The 26,187-nt window shown below is 37.9% G+C and overlaps 1 protein-coding gene across 5 annotated transcripts in view; it reads right to left on the reverse strand.

Annotated features, from left to right (window-relative positions):
* Nucleotides 1–26,187, reverse strand: part of tspan9a (tetraspanin 9a) — a 264,441-nt gene that overhangs the window by 12,895 nt on the left and 225,359 nt on the right. For all 5 annotated transcript variants that reach the window (XM_048169302.1, XM_048169301.1, XM_048169304.1 and 2 more), the window contains 2 exons: nucleotides 18,825–19,016; nucleotides 14,285–14,359 (listed from right to left, as the gene is read on the reverse strand). In XM_048169302.1, the coding sequence (XP_048025259.1) occupies nucleotides 14,285–14,359; nucleotides 18,825–19,016 (267 nt within the window). The remainder of the gene's footprint in view (nucleotides 1–14,284; nucleotides 14,360–18,824; nucleotides 19,017–26,187) is intronic.

Raw genomic sequence — 26,187 nt, forward strand, 5'->3', positions numbered from 1 at the left:
TGGGTTCTTGACTATGTGTCAAATTAAAGTAATTAGCATCATTAATTGATGGCATAGAGAATAGAGCGTAAAAAAGCATGCCATCGTTGATGCTGGAGAACAACATACTCGTATACGCCACTCTGGAATCACTATCATTTCCCCCTCGGCTGTGGTAGATAAATATTTCGCTGGCAGTTTTAATGAGGTGTACGATCTCACATTAGTGGTTCAGTGCACTCTGGCCCGGAGCGGCGGAAGTGCAGGGTGATTACAGTTTGACAGAGCGGTGGTCCTGATATAGACACAAGCCAGATTAACATCGTTTCACCCAAGAGGAAAAGAAAACACCATAGTCTGGAATTTCAGGCATATTTCAATGAAAGATAGTCTCTCACACAGCGCTATAAATAAGATATATAGAGATAATATCTGCACTTACTGCTTTAACATGATTTATTGTCACAGTTTGTATTGCTGTTGTATTTAACACTCCCCTTTCTGCTCACTTCTGAAAGACTCTGAACTTCTAAAGAAAATGTGACCGGTGCCTGTGCAAGATGCTAGGATGTTGTGTGTGGTTGCTTACTATCCCAAAAAAGTAGATTCCAAAGTATTCCTAGATATGATTTGATGCAAAACTGTTGTTTTTGCCCATTTTATCATCTACCAGGCAGAAATCATGAATTAAATCACTTAGAACAGTAACATCACAGCTCTACTCAATAAGCCACAAAATTTAAAGGGATAGTTCACCCAAAACTGAAAATTCTGTCATCATTTACTGACCCTCAATTTGTTTCAAACCTGAAGATATTCTGAAGAATGTCAGTTGACTGGCCCCATTGACTTCCATCGTATATATTTTTTCCATACTTGGGGCCCGTCAACTGTTTGGTTCCCCATATTCTTCAAAATATGTTCTTTTATGTCCAGCAGAAGACAGAAATGTGTAGGTTTGGAACATCTCGAGGGTGAGTAAATGATGACAGAATTTTCATTTTTGGGTGAACTATCCCTTTAAGGTATAATTCATGTTCCAGGGGAACACACATGGTTAAAAAATTAAACAAATAATAATAATAAAAAATAATAAAAATATATAAATCAATTTGAAATGCACGTTTTGGATAAAAGTGTCTGCTAAATGCATAAATGTAGTTTAAATGTAAAGGTGTGGGCCGAGGTTCAAGGATAAGTAATAGTAATGCTTGCCTTAGCAAATACCACTAATAAAAAAGCAAACTGAAACATTCATGCTGTGAAACATCTTTAAATGCTGAGGGAAATTAATTCATTAAGAGTATAAAATTTTAATTCTGATGATCTTTCAAATGTATGTAGAAAAATTGGGCTAAAATATTCTCTGGAGACCCTTTCATGTGATTTTTTTTTTTTGTCATTCATTCCAGTGATGCCATGATGAAATAAATTCAGCAAATGATGCACAACTGCAGCAATAACGCTAAGTCAAGGCAAATATTACAAAGCTGCTAGAAGGCATATGTCTCTCACTGGAGTGTACACTCATTAGTGCCAGACATTTTTCCTGGTGGGTACACTGTGTGAGTAGCCACGTTTCAGAATGGAGAATAAAACGAAAGGTGAATAAGCACCATCATTCTCCTCTACGGAAACATCTTGAGTCCGAGGAGTCTCATTATACAAGAATACATCAAAGCACACTCTCAACTCCATCAGAGAACACTGTGACATCACTCCTTTCACATCCTGCTTGGAACACATGATGATCACAACTGTTTGGTAATGGCTGTTCTTTCATACCTAAAGTAAAGCATCCCAATTATCCAGCGCATGAGACTCCCATATTCCACACGGTCCAATTACAATTAGGCTCAGACTTATAATAAATTCTTAATCAGCTTGTGCCTGAAAAATTTACGCAATTCTGTTCATCCAGTTCAAACTGCAAAATAGCATGTCTAATGGAGGGATGTTACATGTCCGACTAATCCTCCCTAATGCCATGAGCTGCAATGGGGTTCCTAGAAAATAGAATTTTTTATTTTATTTATTTATTTATTTTTTTTTACAAGAATTAATTTTCTCACAGTGCAATGAAAAGGCACAATGTATAGTATCAGGTCATAAAAATAAGACATAGTAGTAGTGTAAATACTTCAAAGGTACTTCACAGGTCACTTTTTTCTTCAGCAAAGATGCATTAAATTGATCAAAAGTGACAGAAAAGACATAACATGGGTTAGTTCAACAAAAAATGAAAATTCTGTCATTTATTACTCACCCTCTTGTCGTTCCACACCCGTAAGACCTTTGTTCATCTTTGGAACACAAATTAAGATTTTTTTGATAAAATCCGATGCCTCCATTGCCAGCAAGATAATTAACACTTTCAGATGCCCAGAAAGCTACTAAAGACCTAACAGTTCATGTGACTACAGTGGTTCAACCTTAATGTTATGAAGTGACGGGAATACTTTTTATGCACCAAAAAAAAACAAAATAACGACTTTATTAAACAATATCTAGTGATGGGCGATTTCAAAACACTGCTTCGAAGCTTCATGAATCTTTTGTTTCGAATCAGTGTTTCAGAGCGTGTCCCGAAGTCACGCCCCCCCAGTGGTGAACCATTGAAATTTCGAAACACTTATCATGTAACGAAGCCTCGTTTTCTGAAATAATGTGACTTTGGCAGTTTGATACACCCTCGGAAACATTGGTTCGAAACAAAAGATTCGTAAAGCTTCAAAGCTTCATAAAAATAAACTTGTTATTTTGTTTTTTTGGCACACAAAAAGTATTCTCATTGCTTCATAACATTAAGGTTGAACCACTGTAGTCACATGAACTGTTTAAAATACATCTTTAGTAGCTTTCTGGGCATCTGAAAGTGTTAATTATCTTGCTGGCAATGGAGGCCTCACTGAGCCATCAGATTTTATCAAAAATATCTTAATTTGTGTTTTGAAGATGAACGAAGGTCTTATGGGGCGTTCATACCAGACTTGACTTGCGCGAATAAATCACGCTATTTGCGCGTAGTTGGACGCTTGAACATTTTGAGTTTTCTCGCTTCATTCGCGTGTGACATTCGCTTCATTCACGAATGAAATTCACTTCACAACAGACGCAAATTCGCGTCATGAGAGGGGCTCTTCCTCTCCTTTAAATATGTTTCCCAGACTCTTCCGCACACTTCCTCTGAATAAATACACAACTCGTCAGCGGTAAAGTAGTTGTAAAATACAGCGAATAAGCTCAATTTGTCGGCTTTAGTTAGCTTGTAGTCTCAATATTTATATTATCACGTTTATTGCGATGAGAATTCAGGCCAGTTGATAATACCCAGAATATCAAAATCAACTGAAGGCGGCAGATCCTTTTCCTATTTAGCACCTAAACTCTGGAACAATCTTCCTCATTGTTCGGGAAGCAGACACACTCTGTCAGTTTAAATCTAGACTAAAAACACATCTCTTTGCTCTTGCATACACATAACACATTATCAATACATTAACATTTTTCAAATCGTTAAAGGATTGTTACGCTGCAATAATTAGGTCGGCCGGAACCGAGAACATTTCCTATAACACTAGATATACCTGTGCATCAGAATAAGAATGGCATCTACGCTTTAAATATGTGTCTCTCAGACTTATCTGAGGTTTCGGGTGCGCACACAGATCAGATGGAGAACCTGTGTCTGACCTGATAAATAGCCCAGGAGACAATGGGCCACAACTCGCATCTATAATTCAGCGGCATATATTTATATATAATCTATTTTTAATCTCTATAATAAAGTATAATTAGTTGATCTCTATATCCATTTACATATAAAATACAGGGGTTTTTCCCTCCTAGGACTTTTTTCCCAGTGTTAGCACGCTGGGTTTTTCTCCTAGCTCAATTTGTCTTGTATATGTTACATATTACCACGCTTGTTTTAGCTTATTTTTACTTCCCTTTTTTCTGTGCTTGTAGCTGCTTTGAAACAATTCAATTGTAAAAGCGCTATATAAATAAAATATTTATATAGCCTATAGCTCAAATTGAGTAAAGACTGTTTTTTACAACTTATCAGATTGTCTGAACTCCTCACTCACTTTCTTCCAAGCTTTCTGTATCTATAAAAGTATGAAGATGTATCTTACAGCGACAATGATTTTGTCCACCATTGTTGTTTTGGATTTCTGCCTCTGTCACTACTAGAGCAAGATCCTGATTGGTTAATGTGGCGCAAATTTTCGCCAAAGTTCAGATTTTTCAACTTGTGCGATTCGCCCAAAACGCCCAATCCGCGCCGCCTCATTCGTGCGAATGACGCGATTCACGTGCCACAGGATGTCTATTCGCGTCTTTGCATTGACTTAACGTAAATCACTCACGCTTAATGCTTCATTCGCGTCTGGTGTGAACGCACCATTACAGGTGTGGAATGACATGAGGGTGAGTAATTAATGACAGAATTTTTTATTTTTGGGTGAACTAACCCTTTAATTTGACAAAAACAAACAAATGGTGTTCTTTCTATTTATCGAAGAATCCTGATTAAAAAAGCTATCACTGTTTCCACCAAAAAATAAATAAATAAAAAAAATAAGCAGCTTATAAACTGTTTCCAGCGTATATTAACCAAATCGGCATATTAGAATGATTTCTGAAGGATCATTTGACACTCAAGACTGAAGTAATGGCTAAAGAATTGCTTTGCAATCACAGGAATAAATTACATTTTAAAATATTTAAAAATAGAAAACAGTTATTTTAAATTTTAATAATGTTTAACAATATTACTGTGCTTTTGATCAAAAAGATACTGTAAACACCTTAGCAATAGCCTGGAAACAGCAATGTATCCAGTAATCACGAATCTCTGGAAAAGTTACTGAAAGTCATGGAAATACATCAGTCAAAATGTTAGTGAATATATTTCATGAAAGGTTTCAGGGTGTTATAAAGCACATCATCACTGAAAGGCAGCAGTCATGTCAAATAATCTAGTAATCTTTCTTCTCATCCAAAACACACAAAGAGGGCTAGTGGATGACGTTGGAAAGACTCTCTTTTCTGACAACAAAAGGAGTCTGTCCTATCCTCAGAGGCGAGCGCTATCCGCAATGATAAATATCCTGTCGCTGAAATGAAAAGTATTGGTGAGGTGGTGCTCTGATCATATTCTGGCTCCAGTTGCCATCTTGCAAGCCCTAAGGGATGAGCTATGCTAATGCAACATACTGTTAGGAGCATCATATTATGCATAAAGTTAATTAGATCTTCTCTAAGATACTGAGTTCATGGGAAGAGTGCCAGTGTAAACGAAAGGTTACTGTAAGGAAGTTACGAACGGACTGTCGATCTAATTATACACTAAACAGGAAGAAGCAAAATATTCAGATGGATGAACTGCAGTCCAACTGCAGTGTTTATCAATATTTTATTTGTTTTTTGGGACAAGAATATAATAATCTGCTAGACAACTCTGGCCAAATTTGTATTATTAAAGAACTCTGAATTCTACAACTTCTCAATTAGCATCTCATATCATTACCAAGAGCCTTTAAATCCAATAATACTATACTAGTGCTCAAAAAGTGAATGGAGCATATGTTTCCCATGGCCTGTGGCTGCTTGTAGCTAATGCACAGCTCATTAGGAGTTTGTATACCTGGCCTTGGGTTATGTTTAAATAACGTCTATCCAGTTGGATACAGTCTTAGAACGTACGGTCCAAAGCCATTTCAGCCAGCGCAAGCATCTGGATCGTGTGAATGACCTAGCGGCTCTCGGTGTTTGATTTGTAATCATTCCACTACGTGGTTTCCTATGTTCTCAGGCAACTTGTTAATGTAAAGATGTTAGTGTTTGTTTGGGAATGTGGAGGGTTTGACCAGAGGGTCAGATGTTAGATGTAGCTAATGGATGACATCATTATCTTCTATACCAACAATTCTTGGGGTGAACTGGGAACGGAAACAAGAGGGAATGGTTATACACAGAGAAAACTGTGTTTTTTTTTTTTTTTTTCTCATGTGTGTCTGAGTCTCCAGAGTGTGGATAGGTTTGGACAGGTTTGTCATATCGTTGCCCTGGGGGCTTGGGTTTGTGGAGAAGTGTCAGCACAATGTTTGTGTGTTGAGGAAAGCCTGCTGTTTACTAAAGAGTAGAGGAAGAGAAAGATGAGGTCAGATAGCAGATTCTTCACTGTCCATCACCTCTGCCTATGGCAACAAAAAAGTTTTGAGATATTTACAGAATGCAAACACACACCTTTAAATCCTGACCAAAAGTTCAACCAAAAAAGGAAACTGTTAACATAAAATTGGTCCATATGACTCTTATGACACTATATTCCAAGTCTTCTGAAGTCATACAATAGGTTGGTGTGATTCATTGCTTGGCTTTCCTCAATAGTTCATTACATTTTTTTGCATCCTCATTTAATGTTTGATATGAAAAAGAAAGACCAGTACATTATTTAAAATTCCTCTTCCCTAGGGGGTAAAAAAAGTAATAAGGGTTTGGAACATCATGAGAGTGGTTTAATAGAAGTACTGGGCAGTATGATCAACATTCTGTATCATGGTATTCGTTTAAGACTCTGGCGATTTCACAGTGTATGATTTTTTTCCTTTTTCTTTTCATGACTGGACCTTTATATACATTTATAGTGGCAGTCAGGATACATAGAATATAAAATCATTGTAATGTCACATACAAAGCCGGGGTCCGTTCTTCGTACCTCACTTAATACATCTGAGATGATTTGACAGATGCCAGATCTTTTAATCGCGTTAACTGAACTCTGGCTAATTTGGTTCTTCAAACGAATTTGCGGACTGGATTAAAATATCTAGATTAAATTATCTGCGATTACTGCACGTTCATGTGTCCCCCGAAACGGCAGATGTATCGATACTCGAAACCACAATCAGCAATGCAGCGATTGGCTGGCGTCAAGATGGAAACGTCGTGACATCATATAATTAAAAAAGACACCTGACAAAAAACTCGACAAATTTCTGCACCTTTTATAAGAAAACAGTGAAGAAAAAAAAAAAAGAACATAAAAGTTATAATAGATAAATGAAATGTGCACTGTTTTTACATGACTCCCATTATTTAGGCTATATTCACGATTTCCATATTTGTGCAGGCTTTACATTTTTATTTCAATGTTGTAATTTGCAATTAATTTAATTTTAACTTTAAGGCAGATTGTTATATGACAGCATTAATTAAAGTTTCTTAAGCATCAAGATCAAGTTATTTGCATCTCCTGTGCTGCATCAAGCCACTCCCATAATAGCGTCACCATTCAAATTAACGCATGCACGGCATAGACTAACTGTAGCCTACATCAAGACTCCAATAAAATCATTAGGTAATTATTTTCTCACGAATAAATGTCTCAGCGAGTAAAACTGGCGGTCTCTATTATGATAGACTACACAATATTATAATATTATTTGCAAATTTATTTTTAAATCATTATTATTGTTCCTGGTTCACATTAGGGCACGTTTGTAAGAAAGTAGCAGTGGCAGGGACAGATTTTATGTATCAATTCCACTTAAAAATATGCGATCTAATCCTGTTTACAGGAAATAAGCCTGCTCCAGAGCAGGTTTGAGCTTACGGACCTGTTGATAGCAAGTCCACGATGAGTGTCGAAGAACCGAACAATTCAAGATCGTGCCAAATTGTCAATCAATCAAATCCAGCTAACCGAGTAAGGGACGTACAAAGAACGGATCCCTGGACGATAACCACTGTTGCTGCGGGTTGTTTTTCATGTCCGCAGGTTGAAGCGACTCTAAATACCATGATATTTAGCCCCTGGAATGCGAATTTTACCAGTGGAACCCCACCAAAAACAAGGATTTTATCCTCCAGAAACCATGTCATTTTTCACATTTCATTTTTCTGTCATTTTTCAAGTTATCACTCATAAACAATCTGTATTTGAAGACTTAAGATGCAAAAGCCTCTAAGTGCTGTTTGAAATTTTCTTCTAAAATAAGCATTTTTTATCAATCTCGTATGTTTATGTTCAGTTATTTCACTTTAATGGCAATGAAAAGGACCTATTAATTGCAATTAAAGTGGAATTACTGAACCTAAACATACAAGCTTGATAAAAATGCTCATTTTTTGAAGAAAATTTCAGACAGCACTTAGAGGCTTTTGCATCTGAAGTCTTCATTTTATAAAGAGTTAAAACATGTATGAACCCTTGTGTGGTATTCCCTAAAATGTTTTAATAAATTGTAATATTATTATTATTATTCCTCCTACTTTAAGAAGTATATTCTGCTGTGCAATGGTAATATATTTCTTTCATAATTTCTTCAAGTTAGACCAAACATTTATTTTAACGGGTTGTCGTAAAGGCCTTTGAGTTCATGTGTGTATATACACTGCCCGGCCCCCCAAAAAAGTCGTTGTTTGGATTTTAATAGGCTAATACTTAAGAATCTATGGATAGATCATTATTACAGTGATTATTATGTTTCTAGAATGTTTTATGTTTGGCAACAATTCTTTTAACCCTTAAAGATGGAGGGCGTAGCTTTTCGTTCCTTAAACAACCATGTAGGAAGACACATCATGGCCATGGCCACCTCTGAGTCCAGACCTTAATTTCATTGAAAGTCTTTGGGGTGTGCTGGAATAGACTTTACAGAGTGCTTGACTCTTGCATTGTCAATACAAGATGGTGACCAAAAAATGACACACCTCTCAATGGAAATAAATGTTGTGATGTTATTTCCATCGAGAGGTGCATCAAATTTTGGTCAAGATCTTGTATTGACAATGCAAGAGTCGAGCACTCTGTAAAGTCTACTCCAACACATCCCAAAGACTTTCAATGAAATTAAGGTCTGGACTTAATTTCAGGTGCCAATTCATGTGTGAAAATGATTCTTCATGCTCTCATTCTTTCACAATTTTAACCCTGGTGAACCCTGGACAATTGACATTGTCATCCTGGAATATGGCCATGATTTGATTCATTGCACAGCCCTGTCTTTTCATTTATTCATCCAAGAATTCTGTGACATTCAGCTTTTTACAGTAAGTTCCATTTGTGACTGGATTCAGTGATTCTGTCTGTGTTTTCTGCGTCATGGAAATCGTAGGGCTCATGGTATTTGCCATGCTAAAGAGAGTTAGTTGTGTGGCTTATTTATTGTTGTGTTATAAAGTTATAATAACCATAAGTAAGAACGGTATACAGTTAATTCTTCCCTCTTAATACACTCTACATAGCACTTTTCATAGCCATTGAATAGATTAAGCATTTATTTCAGCTATGCACTGGTATATTGTATGTGAAATTTAAACCAGTATATTGGTTCATTTCAGTGCCCAGCACTAGTTAATAGTGACTTAATTTTCATTCTACATTGAACTATCCCATTAACAACCACTTGCACTTTGGAAATAATGTTCCATTAGCACAAATAAAAGCTTCCCGATCTAAGTGCCTGTCATGGGATGGTAAGTGCCTGTCATAGGATGGTAATTTCCAGCCCAGATGATGGGCCAGACTCTTGATCAGCAAGGGAAAGTCTGGCCATGCTGTGAGCTGGCAAGATACGCGCAGCATGGGACCTACTGTCACGCCGTCAGGTGCTTTGAAACCTGGACTGGAGTCCTTAGAAACCCTGGCTGACCGCCCTACCTGATCAGGCACTTTACAAGACATATTTGCTACTTAAGCTCATGAAGTGGAAAATGACTGTTTATATAGTCCAGCCTGATGTAAATCATTTTAACACTGGCACATTCTTTGTTGATTTGTTTAACACGAGTAGATTGGTTTAATTCAGAGCCAAAATCAGCCAGTAAACAAGCAACCACAATAATGCTACTGCATGAGATCACACGCTTTACATTCCCAGAATCACCTTAAAAATAACAGGAAACACAATGAAGACCAGTGTTTTGTGTGACTAAATTATTATACGAGTTTGGGGGACCTTTAAAATGTTACCTTTCCTGGAGTTTTAATTCCTGTCAAAAACACTCAACCCATCCCCTGTACATGTGGGTCGCTATTCGTTTTTAGAGCATCCCTAATTGTATCGGGTTTACTCATGTAATGGCACAACATTAGAGGCTAAAAATTGTTAGTCATCTATGGATTAAACCGTAACCACAGCTGAGGAGGCGAAAGTGTGCAGTAATGCTCTTCATCTGTCCCTGTAAGCCTATCCGAAAAATCACGCTACTGTGCTTCCCCCCGTTCAAACCAGCTAATATGGCTTCATTTGGCCGCTGTCCTGCGGCACACGCGCTGGAATGAGGTCATGAGTGTAAAGACGGATGCTCTAATCTGGTGCCTAGCCTTCGCCATCTGCTGCAGTCAGATGGTGGGTCGTTGTAGGGCCCACGTGTGTGCTTTAATCCACAGCGTTCATGTACGCTCAGTGAGGTGAAGACCTACTATACCTTTGTTTCTCCAACATACCTGCAGGAGGGAAGCCTCTTGCTGAGTTAAAGATCAAGGATGGCAAAAAGCATCACTTCTGAAACTTTACAGCTTTTAAATTATGAAACTAGAAAAATTACAGATAGTTTGCACTTTTGTACATTTTACACTTAATAAATTCGTTTTTTTTTTTTTTTTTTTGTGACATTTATACATTCACACATTATTTGAAATAGATGTCTTTGTAACATTATTCTATAATTATTATTATTCAATATTAAATATACTATATATATATATATATATATATATATATATATATATATATATATATATATATATATATATATATATATAAATTAAATCATACACACACACACACACACACAGGTCATATAATTAGAATATCATCAAAAAGTTTATTTATTTCACTAATTCCATTCAAAAAGTGAAACTTGTATATTATATTCATTCATTACACACAGACTGATATATTTCAAATGTTTATTTCTTTTAATTTTGATGATTATAACTGACAACTAAGGAAGATCCCAAATTCAGTATCTCAGAAAATTAGAATATTACTTAAGACCAATACAAAGAAAGGATTTTTAGAAATCTTGGCCAACTGAAAAGTATGAACATGAAAAGTATGAGCATGTACAGCACTCAATACTTAGTTGGGGCTCATTTTGCCTGAATTACTGCAGCAATGCGGTGTGGCATGAGTCGATCAGTCTGTGGCACTGCTCAGGTATTATGAGAGCCCAGGTTGCTCTGGTAGTGGCCTTCAGCTCTTCTGTATTGTTGGGTCTGGCATATTGCATCTTCCTCTTCACAATACCCCATAGATTTTCTATGGGGTTAAGGTCAGGCGAGTTTGCTGGCCAATTAAGAACAGGGATACCATGGTCCTTAAACCAGGTACTGGTAGCTTTGGCACTGTCTGCAGGTGCCAAGTCCTGTTGGAAAATGAAATCTGCATCTCCATAAAGTTAGTCAGCAGCAGGAAGCATGAAGTGCTCTGAAACTTCCTGGTATACGGCTGCGTTGACCTTGGACCTCAGAAAACACAGTGGACCAACACCAGCAGATGACATGGCACCCCAAACCATCACTGACTGTGGAAACTTTACACTGGACCTCAAGCAACGTGGATTGTGTGCCTCTCCTCTCTTCCTCCAGACTCTGGGACCCTGATTTCCAAAGGAAATGCAAAATTTACTTTCATCAGAGAACATAACTTTGGACCACTCAGCAGCAGTCCAGTTCTTTTTGTCTTTAGACGCTTCTGATGCTGTCTGTTGTTCAAGAGTGGCTTGACACAAGGAATGCGACAGCTGAAACCCATGTCTTGTATACGTCTGTGCGTAGTGGTTCTTGAAGCACTGACTCCAGCTGCAATCCACTCTTTGTGAATCTCCCCCACATTTTTGAATGGGTTTTGTTTCACAATCCTCTCCAGGGTGCGGTTATCCCTATTGCTTGTACACTTTTTTCTACCACATCTTTTCCTTCCCTTCCCTTCTATTAATGTGCTTGGACACAGAGCTCTGTGAAAAGCCAGCCTCTTTTGCAATGACCTTTTGTGTCTTGCCCTCCTTGTGCAAGGTGTCAATGGTCGTCTTTTGGACAACTGTCAAGTCAGCAGTCTTCCCCATGATTGTGTAGCCTACAGAACTAGACTGAGAGACCATTTAAAGGCCTTTGCAGGTGTTTGGAGTTAATTAGCTGATTAGAGTGTGGCACCAGGTGTCTTCAATATTGAACCTTTTCACAATATTTTCTGAGATACTGAATTTGGGATTTTCCTTAGTTGTCAGTTATAATCATCAAAATTAAAAGAAATAAACATTTGAAATATATCAGTCTGTGTGTAATGAATGAATATAATATACAAGTTTCGCTTTTTGAATGGAATTAGTGAAATAAATCAATAAATTTATATATAATATAAATATATATATATGTGTGTGTGTGTGTGTGTGTGTGTGTGTGTGTGTTCAGATTTTTTTAGAGGTGAAATTAGCCTTACATATTTAAATTATAAAATTACAGCTTCAAGTTTTTAATATAATAAATTCCCTATTCAAAACTAAACAAAACAAAAAACAACAAAAAAAAACCCTAAAAAAAAAAAACATTTTATTAAATTTAAAATTCAAATTCTATCTCCAAATTTATCTAGCTCTATATAATTCCCTGCCTAGTACTACCTGAGCAAAATGTTTGACTTTAACTTTGTGGTTTGTACAGAATAAGCATACTTTCATACATTGCCAGCATGACTTTTTTCCTTAGATGTGATAATGACTGCCTTGTGATTTGGAGATCAAATAATAGAGTCAATTTGATTGGAGCCATTCTGCGCGAATAGAGTGGCAGGTTTTGAGTGAGTCCCAGTTCATGTGGTGGAGAAATGAAAGAGACGTGCTCACAGCCCTATGCAGTTGATACAGGTCTCTATATCTCATCTTCCCCCTTCTTCTCTCTGAAGTATCTCCCTCATCACGGTGTGTTAAAGGTCATAGTGGTATCTTATATCGGTAGTGCGAACAACATCAATACACGGCTGGGGGTCTTAGAGTGGTCTTTAAAGACTAATACACGTTGGGTGCATTGCTTTCAGTCTAGCTTACTTCATTGAAAGTTACAATCTTGAGTCTACACACAATATAGAGATATAAAAGAGGTGTCCTTGCAGAAACAAACTCATGCAGAGAAAGAAGTCTTTTGCTTAAAAAAAATATGCCATTCATTTTGCCACCAAAACGCAGCCTTGGTTTGTGGTCTACGGTTGAGTGTGAGTTACACGCTCTGATAAGACAACCAAGCAGTTCTCGTACCTTAGAGATGGGCAGATCCTAATCTCTAAATGGATTGTGGGTAAGTGAATTACTTTAGCTTCCACAGAGAGCGTGGCAAACGGAGTGAATAATGAACCACCCAGAAATCCTTGACTGGATTTAACACCTCCTAGCATCCTGCCGTACTTTTGTGAAGCGTCCTTGAAAAGGAAACCGTGCAGTGCACCATCTAAAGCATATGCTTGGTGACACTTGTGACTTCATCAAAGAAGAAACAGGACCTCTGAGTGCTCTGGGCGGGTAGCAATCCGCCAGGATCTGCATGGTGTCAAAAGGTCAGATTGCCCTGTTATAGACATACCAGTTGGCACAGTATCGCTTCCAGTTGTGTGCCTGTGCGGTGCCCTGAAGGCCATGAGAAAGAGCCTGACCACTGCGGCAGGTGGAAGGATTGACCGAGAAAGAGCTCAGTGCCAATTACTTGGTGACAACTGGCCGGGATTAGACCTTGTTATGTGGGGTGACCTCTGACCTTTGAGAGCTCGGCTGGTGATGAAAACTCTTAACCTGCACTGCCAAAGACAAGAAAGGCAACTGTTCTTTAAAGAGCCCGCTGACCTTATTTAGCTGGGAAATGGGACAACTGTACAACAGTTTCCTTGATAACATGTTTCCATCCATGTATTTTATGCTAATTTTATGGGGATATGGTTGACAGAAGCAATAAAATGACATTACAATACATTAAAATTGTATACGCTCACTCGAGGTGGATCTTTTTTTGTTATGTAAGAGACATGCGCATAAACTACAATGACTACACATTTACTGAATCAATAATTGATGTTTTAATAAACATCTATGTGGAAGGGATGCTGGACCAATACGATTTCAGGTGAGTGTGGCTACTCAGCGCAGCCCAAAATGTTCTGCTACTCATTTGCTCAGGACAATAAAGACAGATTTGGCCACCATGCAAAATCAAAGCCTAAGAAATCGCGCTAATTAGAGCTTAGATATGTGAGGACATAGTGTAAAATCATTTGCAGAATATATAATTGGTGAACAGGCTTACCTTATCAGAGTAGACGAAGAAAAGAATGAGCAAAATCAGCTCAGCCAGCAGAATAATCAGCAAGACAATGAAGAACTAGAGGAAGAAAATACACAAAAATAGGAAGTGAGTGATACGATTGAGAGAGAGACGCACAGGGAAAGACCTGTCTGAATGAATCATCTTGGCTTTCTATACTCGCTTTCTCCCTCTCATTCTATTTCACTTCTTCAGCTAAATATTTACACAGCCTTCCATACAGCATGTGCCTGTCAGCCAGTAAACATTATTTCGCTGAGTGCTTGATACACTTTCCAGTCATCTCCTGATGACCGTTCCTGTCAAAGTCCATCTTAAACGCAGATTCGGTCCATCTGAAAGCCTTTAAGACACTTGTTTATTGAACCTCGACATTGACAGGTCTGCAAAATAAATTTCCTTCCGCCATTAGAGGATGACGAGAGCGATTGTGTTGTCTACGTTTGGCCTCGCCAACAGCTGAATGACAATCTGTGTATATGTCTGCTCTGCCATGACTTTACTCGCTGGTCCAAGCCATATGGGGTATACGTAAATAGGGCAAAGTTGAAGGAATGGATGTGAAGACTGCAAAAGCTTTGAAGGTTCTTCCTTCCTAGAGCTCTGGGGGAAGAGAGCGCTACACCACATCCAGGAACATGGGGCCGGCAGCTTAAATCTCAAACATGTGAAAACCTTTCTCTGATGTCTTACTCTCCCTCAGACCTCGGGACACAGCGTATATACAGCACAGATAGCGAAATCGAAAGGTCAGGCAATTTGAAATTACACCAGTCCTATCTAATAGGCATTTAGGGAACCGTCGGAACTGGAGATTGACATTAAAAAGTAATGATAAGGGAGAATGGTGATGATGATTCTGGGTTTGACTAAGTTATGAATTCTCCAAGCGTCTCTCCCTTCACTTGAACTGAATAAAACATAATTTTTTTTAAATTACAGTTAAAGGCACAGTATGCAATTTTCGCTGCTAGAGGTCGCATATTCAAAACCATAACAAAGGCGTAGTTTGATGACACTGTGAAGAAACGTGGAATGATGGGAGTTGTCATCTTCACATCCACTGCCGATAAAAATCAATCCGAATAACAAATCATGTTCATGGATAATGTAATGAAAAAGTTTTATAACCATTACATTTGATCACATGATTTTATTTCATTCTAATGAATTAGCCGAAAATAACGTAATGTTTAAAGGTGCCCTCGAATGAAAAATTGAATTTATCTTGGCATAGTCAAATAACAAGAGTTCAGTACATGGAAATGACATACAGTGAGTCTCAAACTCCATTGTTTCCTCCTCCTTATATAAATCTCATTTGTTTAAAAGACCTCCGAAGAACAGGCGAATCTCAACATAACACCGACTGTTACGTGTACGCCCCAATATTTGCATATGCCAGCCCATGTTCCCAACATTATGAAAGGGATTAGACAAGGGCAGCCAGTATTAACGTCTGGATCTGTGCAGAGCTGAATCATCAGACTAGGTAAGCAAGCAAGAACAATAGCGAAAAATGGCAGATGGAGCGATAATAACTGACATGATCCATGATATCATGATATTTTTAGTGATATTTGTAAATTGTCTTTCTAAATGTTTCGTTAGCATGTTGCTAATGTACTGTTAAATGTGGTTAAAGTTACCATCGTTTCTTACTGTATTCACGGAGACAAGAGAGCCGTCGCTATTTTCATTTTAAAACACTTGCAGTCTGTATAATGCATAAACACAACTTCATTCTTTATAAATCTCTCCAACAGTGTAGCATTAGCCGTTAGCCACGGAGCACAGCCTCAAATTAATTCAGAATCAAATGTAAACAATATAACAGTATACAATACTCACATAATCAGACGCATGCATGCCGCATGCATGACGAACACTTTGTAAAGATCCATTTGAGGGTTATATTAGCTGTGTAAACTTTGTTTATGCACTGTTCAAGGCAAGCGCGAGCTCCGTGGGCGTGAGCACGAGAATTAAAGGGCCAGTAGCCCTGAATCGGCTCATTTATAATGATGCCCCAAAATAGGCAGTTAAAAAAATGAATAAAAAAAAAATCTATGGGGTATTTTGAGCTGAAACTTCACAGACACATTCAGGGGACACCTTAGACTTATATTACATCTTTTTAAAAAAAGTTCTAGGGCACCTTTAATGCTACATTACTACACATACATGTTACTTTATTTGTTGAAATAAATGGTGGGGTAACATAGCACAGTTTTACGTGTTCAAAACAATCATACTTAAAGTACATTTAAACGTACCCACAGCTACTTATGCATAAAGGCCTTTCACACTTGAAATAGTTAACCCTGGGTCATTCTAAACCCCAGTAAATGGAACACTGCCCATAATTTACCAGGGTTAACAATTAATCCTGGGTATTCATTAGCTGACGTTTCACATTGTACATTCCTAAACCCTGGATTAACGTTCTTATTTGCATATTTGCGGTGTCAGTGTCATTGATTGTCTAAAGGTAGCACACGACCTGTTTACATAGCTCTAGCATTGCACATCCTGTATTGCCAACTGTACAATCAAGTTTTTACTGAATGGACATTTCGGACTATAAAGGTAAGAATGAAACGGCCTCTTCTTCACTCAAATTGTCACGTTTTCTGTCAGCATTTGACATTTTTCCTCTCAAACGACAAATTTACTGTTTATATACAATTCTTAGTGTTTCTGTGACTGTCTAAAGCATGTGAATATGATGCACGCTTTTGGCACCACAATGCAGGGTTAACACTGCAAAAGCGGTGCTAACCCTGCTTCTAAATTACAAGTGTGAAACTTTCCTTTACCCGGGGTTAAAAGCGGTGTTTAGAACGACGATAACCAGGGGTTAAGTGCAGTGTGAAAAGCCCTAAAATGTATTTAATTACACTGCCATAGACTTGTTCACCAGACTTGTTAAACAGTGTAAGGAAATGCCACACCGTTTTATTTCTCTTCTCATCTAAAACTCTTCTTGGGTCATTTTACTCACCCGTACGCTTACATTTCTTGAAGTTATCTTTGGCGACAGAACCTGCTGCAACACTAACGAATAATTGTGGTCCATAACGACTGTCCGAAACAACAACAGAGTGGTGTGCTAGATGCTACAACTACTACTTCCGCATTTTTTTCATGAGACTCACTGTGTTGCCATGGATTCCACGGCAAGCGGAAACCGAGGATAACGCGGACAATGCAATGAGGAGGGACGTTATACTGTTTAAATTTGCAAATTTCTCTGGATTTAAACATTGTTGGAAACATTTGGGATAATGTAAGTAGACAAGTGAACAAGTTCTAGTGTTTTTTGGATATTTTAATGCAAAAATCCTACATATTGTGCCTTTAATTACAGTAAATAAAATCATGAACAAAATGATGCTTATTTGGAATCATGTGTGGATGTCCACAAGCAGATTACACAGTATTCAATGTTCCAAAATAAAACAAATTGACATTGTGATGGATATAATATTCATTCCTGTAAATCAGTGTTTTCCAACCCTGTTCCAAGAGGCACACCAACAGTGCAACCAACATTTTGGATGTCTCCTTTTTCTGACCCATTTATTTCTGGTATTGGAGTCTCTATTAATGAGCTGATGAGTTGAATCAGTTGTGTTTCATTAGGAAGAGTTTGAAAAAGTTTAGTGCTGGTGTGCCTCCAGGAACAGGGTTGGAAAACACTGCTGTAAATGACAGAAAAGCACGTTGAACGACAACCTTTTTCAATTAGACTGTGTAACACCATTAGCAGAATGATTGGTGGTGGTGAAAAGAGAGAAAGTGAGAATGAGAGTAAAGTCAAAAGGAAAGAACAAAGGCAGTCAAACGGGGAAAATAGAGAGGGATGTGGTTTAACTCTAGTTCTGAACTAAAAGCCTTCAATGCAATGAGGAGACTTATTTGGCAATGAAGATAATTAACAAACCTTTCTGGTAACAGTTTACTTTAAGCCTGTAAGTATAATGCATTATAAAAGGTACTCATAAGGCATAATATAGTCCACATCACTTCCTGACAGGGTTTATTTTGGGATAATGACTGGCTGACTGTACATTATACCTCTTTTTACACGGCTACTCGCTAAATAAATAAATAAAAGGACATGAAATGTTGATTTGGCTGAAATGATTGTTTTATGTGAGAAGAAAGAGACTGCAGACCAACACAAGAGACATGAAACTAGCACAGCCATATAGGAAATTGTAAATTGACAGTCGATTATACAGTTTAGAGTGCATTTTGCAAAAATATTTGTATTTTTGTCATACCTTATATCTACTTAATGTGCTTTAATGCAATTTCTTATGCATTACACACCAACACATAACTATGAATTGACATTATAATGCATACTATTATTGTGGTTAAAATTATTCTCTGATTATAAAATATTATATTTTTAATACCTTAAATGCATTATACTTTTTCTACTTGCAACAGGTCTGGTAGTGTGTTTTTACACTTCAGGAATGTAAAAGTGTGTAGGAGTGGCATAACTCACGCTCAGAAGCAGGCACTTGTTTTCCTTGATGGCGCCCAGGCAACCGAGGAAGCCTGTCACCATGACGATGGCGCCTATGGCGATGACCATGTTGGCAGCAGAGAGGGAGGGGAAGGAGGGGGAGAAGGTGGCGAAGCTGCCTTGAGACACAGACAGCCAGATTCCAACTCCCAGCAGCCCACAGCCACATAACTGCAGAGAGAAACAATAGATTATGAGATATTGATGCGTTCTGGAACATCGATTCAGCGAGAAAGCTGTTGTTTTGAAAAACAACATTCATTATGTACCACAAAAACTACCTGAAATGTAGCTTTCCATCCCATGCAGACATAAAAGAAAGTTTGAGGCAGAAGCATTTCATGCTTTTTCGTTGAGGTCTACAGAGGTCCAATGGAAAAAAAGAATCAGCAGAATAGTACAATTTTCAATGCTAATAGGCTCCTCTAGGAGGCACACACACCATGCAAACTTTTTCCCTAGAGGGCCACGCCATCATTTTGATAAAACACAGACTGTCCATTGACATTTGTGTGCAGACACGAGGGTCCAGCTGCGTGACTGCAGTGGCGTATTTGTAGTGTTTATAGAGGCTTCTGATTGACAATGCTGAGAGGAGAGGCAGTTCTCCCCATCAATCTGTGATAAGGGCACAAAGTGATGCCTGCAGAGATGACGAGGAAGGAACGGCTGACATTTCCTTCGCTGTTATTGAAATATTCAAAGCAATCTCCTCGTGAATAAGGAATCGCACCCAGCACTGATAAATTGACAGGCGCCACGGCAAATCAAAAAGCATCAAGAGTGTCTTCCCAGTGTGAATGTGTTTGTCGTCGAAGCGTTAGCATGTTCGACAACCGACCAGCGGCGCAATGGCGATAAGAGCAAACCCGACAGTTGCATCCTTGATTTTTTTTTAGATGAAATAAATAATTAATCGCTTTTACATACGCTCTCATTCGCTTTCAAGCATAAATGAGGTGGTTAACTGAACTGCCTGACAATGCCTTCAAAGTTGAAGCAGCAAACATGAGGACAGGAAGGGAATTTGGGTAAGAGACTGAATAAAACAAATTCCATCAGTCATGGTGCTTGAAATTATCAGCACGCTCTTCTGCCGAGAACCTTTCCCACCATGGGTGAGATAAAGAACACTGTGAGAGACAGAGTTTGTGTGTATCTCACACTTGGCAGGTTAAAAGTGGGCGCTGATGCTCTGTTTGTGAGGGAGCACTTTAGCCTGTGGGTGAGGGCCATTTTTAATGCCCTGGGTGGTGAGAAACGGCTCTTTGCTAATATAACACGGAGAACTCGATGTATCAGTGTCCATGTTGTGAAGCAGCAAATTGTAAAATAACCTGAAATGAAGCAGCCTCTATAAACCTAAGAGTAGATTTATTTATTTTGATGCAAATGAAAGTGAGATTGTGAGGGATATCAATACACGTCATGATAAATATGTTATAATTCAATTCAATACATTGAGATGGGATCATGATTTCATAATCGGGCGAAAATGAGAGCAAATCTGGCTGTGTTGTTAGTTTCAATCTCTCTTGTGCACTTTGCATCACTTTTGTCCAGAATATGCGGCAAGATATGTGTGAAAAATATCAAAAAAGAATAGACAATACAAAGACCTTAATGCAAAGAATCAAGATATATTATGTGATCATATCAGCCTTTTGAGAATGATTCCAATTACCTTTTTTATTATTTTTATTACACATTACTAATTAAAAGTGTGGGGTCGATAAGATTTTTTCAAAATGTTTTTAAAATAAGCTTTTTGTGTTCACTAAGGCTGCATTTATTTGAACAAAAATTACAGTAAAAACAGTAATACTATTATTAAATATTATTACAATTTAAAATAACTGTTTTCTATTTTAATATGTTTAAAAAATGTAATTTATTCCTGTAATGGCAGAGCGGAATTTTCAGCATCATTACTCTGGTGCTCATGAAACATGATTTTATTTGTAATAAAACAGGATTTTATTATCAATGTTTAAAAAAAACGGTTGTATTCTTTGTGAATATAAAGTAAAAAAAAAAAAAAAACAGCATTTTTTGGAAATAGATTTTTTTTTTGTAACGTCTGTCACTTTTGATCAGTTTAATGCGTTATAATATAAATATACAGTATATTTTATTTCTTCTGATAGAAATAAAACAATGAAATAAAATTAAATAAAAGGACTATAATAAATAATATCTTTCATTTATATAGCACCTTTCTAAGCTCAAGGTCGCTTTACAACACAATTTACAACATCCAGTTAAATACAGGTTAAAATCAATTTTTTTTTTTATATATTTATATAAAAAAAATAATAAAGAGACCATTTTTCACAATCCAGTAATTTCAAAAGGATAAAACATTGTCCTACTTTTTTCACCCCTCATTATATATTCTCTTTCTCTTGTTACATTATGTTCCAACAGTATACCACAAAGCTCATTTGCATTTGAAATATGAGCAAATTTATCACTATAAGTTTGCCTGAGCACTATATTTCTGTATGGGAATGCACAATTGAGGGTTAAGCTAACAAACTAATCTCCATTTAACAGCACTGTTTTTCAAATCACTAAGCCATTTTGTGTCCATCCATCATACAGAATTTATATGTGTAACAGTGACTGAAGGTCATTAGCATTGGCATGGTCCTACAGCCTCAGCACTGCTTAAGACATCCACGAACACTCATGGAGTCAGAGCACGCCTGAAAACATCGACCATGCTTAGCGGCCCCTCTGACCATCCTTCAGGCTGTGTGCAATTTTAACTCATTTACCTTATTTGTAAAACCTCTCTAGTGATTGAAACGGGAGCCTGTGCCATCACATCAAAAAATCGAGGAAGAAGCAGAGGTGAAACGCAGGGGCAGAATGTGAGAGAACACATTAGATGGTGAAAAAAGACAGGGTTCGAGGTGCAGCGTGAAGGGAAAGATAGTAAAAAGTGTCCTCTGCGCTACGGCAAAGTCCTGAAAGCCTAGAAAAAGGACGTGAGTGGGGTAAGGTGAGTGCCTCATAATGGTGCATTAGCAGTGTGTGCCTCAACGGGGGACATAAATGGAGGCTTTGTTCTTCTCAAATGAGTCTCAGATGAAAAAAAAAAAGGATGAGAGAAAGAGAGACTGGGAGATTCTGGCCTCTTGCTTCAGTTCTAACTTATACCAACTCACTGGACAGACTTAATAATTTAACACCCAACTGAGCTCAGCACTCCAAGAATCCTTTCTGAGCTCTTCTGTTTGTAGTATTTTTAAGCTCTCTTTAAAAAAACACAGAGGAAGACATCAGAAAATCAATGACTGTGCATTTTAAAGATATCAAATCTCTTAGGTTGAAATAAAGTGGAAAGTCGCATTCAGTAAGCGCTGCTGATGTGGCTGGCAGCACAGAGAATTACATATAAAATTTCCATCCAGGTCACCGGGGCATATGTAAATGAAAAGGTAAATTTAAAAAACTATATAAAAACACAAAAAGAAAAATTCAGAGTTAATGAGATAATTAAGTGATTAATTGAGTGATGATTCAAGGAGAGAATATCTACAACTGTACATTTCACTTCAGTTTAACAAGATATTTAGGGGAAATGACCTGTTACATTTCTGTTGAATTGTTGACAGAAATATTTCAAACACAGACTCATTCTGGGAGCCACCAATCAAAATCCATCCAGGTTGCTATATTTAGAGCAAAATGCATGATCACGTGACTTCAGGAAAATGTAGATTCTCTTAACCTTCTGATCTGCTTAAAACAGCTTCAGTTATTTACCCAGCAGTTGAACTACATAAAAATGACATTATTTGTTTCAACCCTCTATGCAAACCTTTGCAATAGAATCACCATTGGCTAGTACATTTTTTTTAGTTTACTCACCAGTCTGATAGATATTTATTGACTATATTCACTTCAAAATTCAAATTTCCTTTACTCACTCCCATGTCATCCAAGATGTTTATGTCTTTCTTTCTTCAGTATTCTTTGGCTGGGATCGTGTAGAGCCCTTTGAAGCTGCATTTAAACTGCAATTTGGACCTTCAAGCCATTGGTAGCCATTGAAGTCCTACACCTTCCCTATTCAACTTACGGAACGAATGCAGCGCCAGTTTCGTTTTTTTCTGTAAGTAGAATAGGGAAGGCGTAGGACATACAGCGTAAGCTTTTTGAAGAATACGGAAAGCAAGGCGAACGTGTGTTTATAAAGCATATACAGTTGTATTTTTTTTTAGAAAATGACCGATCGTTTTGCTAGATAAGACCCTTATTCCTCCTCTGGTATCATTTAAAGCCCTTTGAAGCTGCACTGAAACTGTAATTTTGGACCTTCAACCATTTGGAGGCCGTTGAAGTTCACTATAAGGAGAATAATCCTGGAATGTTTTCATCAAAAACCTTCATTTCTTTTCGACTGAAGAAAGAAAGACATGGACATCTTGGATGACATGGGGGTGAGTAAATTATCAGGAAAATTGTATTTGAAAGTGGACTAATACTTTAAAGGCTGAATAATTCAGAATGAACTCCGTTATTTTGACAGGGAAATACAACAAAGAATATCATTTACATGTAGCGCGTCAATTCTGCATGGAAGGTAAAACTCTCGCGCTCTCTCGCTCTTTGCGTGTGTGAGAGTAACACTGAGCGCTCTCAGTGGGCGTCTTCACACTAGAGTTCACGGTGTGTCAAATACACTGCACTGCGCACCCATTGAGATGAAATTAATTGAAGTGTGCTTTACGGATTGCTTAACGAAGAGCGAAAATCTCAAACGCTCTGTCAGAGTGTTTGGCGAGTGAAAACATGTCTGTGCTAAACTTATACTTAGCCTCTAACACACACTGGCGAGTGAAATCTAACAATTGATTAGCCAGTGGCTAATGTTAGACATTATTTGGTCAACCAACATGAAAATTTAGTCACATATGCAAGTGATTTAGAGGGTTCGTAGAAGGTTTGTATATAGTATGCACATGTACATCATATGCCTTTGTTTTTCACACAGAAAGTATGCTCTATATGGAATATATTCATAAGGATTACTGAATATTATAATTTCCACAAGAATGAGCGATGGAGATGGAGGTGTCAGTCACAATTCAAGCTAAAGCTGGAGGCTTAGACACTGCTTCAATGCTGCCTTTGCGCTGGTGAGCATTTTAGACTACTGAATATGTGTGGGAGAAGCCTTGCATCTCACTGTCAAAGCAAAATGTTCAACAGATGTGCTTCACTGGATTAGAAGAAACATGCAAAATGTGCCTAAGTATGTCAATGTGCTTCAAGGTTTGAGTGGATGTGCATGTTTGATGCTCTATATGGTGAGTGTTTGTTTTAAAAGCAATGCTATATTTATAGCGGCACAACTCTAACGCTAAGCTGCTGCCAGAGCTGAAAGGCGACATGGCAGTTTGCAGACTCCCCAGTAAACAAAGTGTCTCCGAAAGGACATTTATCATGGGAAGCCTGTCTCACAATGCCATACCCAACTTGGTATGCCTTAAGCAGAGCCCCTGAGGAATAAACACTGATCGTTAAACACACTGACTTTCACCTCACATTTCTCACAGGATAAAGAGAACACCAAGTATGTAATTTTAAAGAGGTGAGGTACAGTAGATAGCTCTAAAAGTTTTATGTCAACGAACATGATGGTTGGAGCTTTAAGAGGCGACTCAATTCGACTGGATTAATGGGGTTTGCAGAGAGGCACGTATAGCTTAAACTCAAGGTCAGCGTAATTGAAACCATGGAACGGGTTCTTCAGGAAAGCAGAGGAGCTGAGCAAGAAACTTATCCATCACTCTGACCACTTTATCAACCGCAGCAGAAACCTGCTCACTCACACACAGTCATGCAACTTCAATCTTATTGCAGCCCAGTGATGGACGTGACTCACACGGCCTCCAGAATGCGGGTCGCCTATGTGTGTACGTGTCCGCTGTGAGAGAGCGATTAACCTTCATGCTCTGCCTCAGAAAGGGGGCAAAATGCATGTGTCCAGCAAACCAGCCTTAATGAGAGGTTATATCATCCTGACCCACTCATCTTCACGATTTATTAGGACAAAGCAGCCCTGGAGTAACTCAAAACGGTGTGCATGTTGCGCTTTTGAAGGACACTAAACAAATCTTCCAGCCTCAAAACAAGTTACCTAACGTGACATGCTGTTTATCAAAGAATTTTAACTTTTTCCTTCATTAGTTCATTTTAAATGGTCTTGTGGTTTGACAGAAATTTTCAAAAATGTTATTGTTATATTCACAATTACTATTCAAAAAACCTTCAAAATGATGTATGATTTGTTGAAATCCGACAAAAGAATATGACAGAGCTACACTTTTAAAGTCAACTTTGAGAAAAATCAAGTTTCAAAACAAAATCTCCTAGCAACCATACCTTAAAATCCGTTAAAGGGATAGTTCACCCAAAAATGAAAATTTGATGTTTATCTGCTTACCCCAAGAGCATCCAAGATGTAGGCGACTTTGTTTCTTCAGTAGAACACAAATGATGATTTTTAACTCCAACCGTTGCCGTCTGTCAGTCAAATAATGCGAGTCAATGGTCACACAATTTATAAGAGTCAATAAACATGCACAGACGAATCCAAATGAAACCCTGCGGCTCGTGACAGCACATTGATGTCCTAAGAGACGAAATGATCGGTTTGTGCGAGAAAACAAACAGTATTTATATCATTTTTTACCTCTAATACACCATTATGTCCAACTGCGTTCAGCACTCGGTTAGTAAGGTCTGATCACGCTCTGACAGCGGCAGTGATGTCTCGCGCATATACTTCAATGAGAGCTAGACATTACTGTCGTTGTCAGAGCGCGATCAGACCTCACCAATCGAATGCTGAACGCAGTTGGTGTATTAGAGGTAAAAATTATATAAATACTGTTCGGTTTCTCGCACAAACCGATCGTTTCGTGTCTTAGGACATCAATGTGCTGTCACGAGCCGCAGGGTTTAATTTGGATTTGTCTGTGCGTGTTTATTGACTCTTATAGATTGTGTGACCATTGACTTGCATTATAAGACTGACAGACGGCAACGGTTGGAGTTAAAAATCATAATTTGTGTTCTACTGAAGAAACAAAATCACCTACATCTTGGATGCCCTGGGGGTAAGCAGATAAACATCAAATTTTCATTTTTGGGTGAACTATCCCTTTAATAACACCTAATTTGGCACACACCTCATCAAAACAAAATATCTTATTTTTCAATATTTTACTTAAATATTTTGAAGTATAATTCTGTTTATGTGTGTATATTGGAATTGCGCGCTGTCTGAGGCGTCTTTGTGCGAGCGCTTTGGATGTGTCCGTTA

This window comes from Megalobrama amblycephala, linkage group LG19, assembly GCF_018812025.1.
Source record: "Megalobrama amblycephala isolate DHTTF-2021 linkage group LG19, ASM1881202v1, whole genome shotgun sequence".
Taxonomy (NCBI): domain Eukaryota; kingdom Metazoa; phylum Chordata; class Actinopteri; order Cypriniformes; family Xenocyprididae; genus Megalobrama; species Megalobrama amblycephala.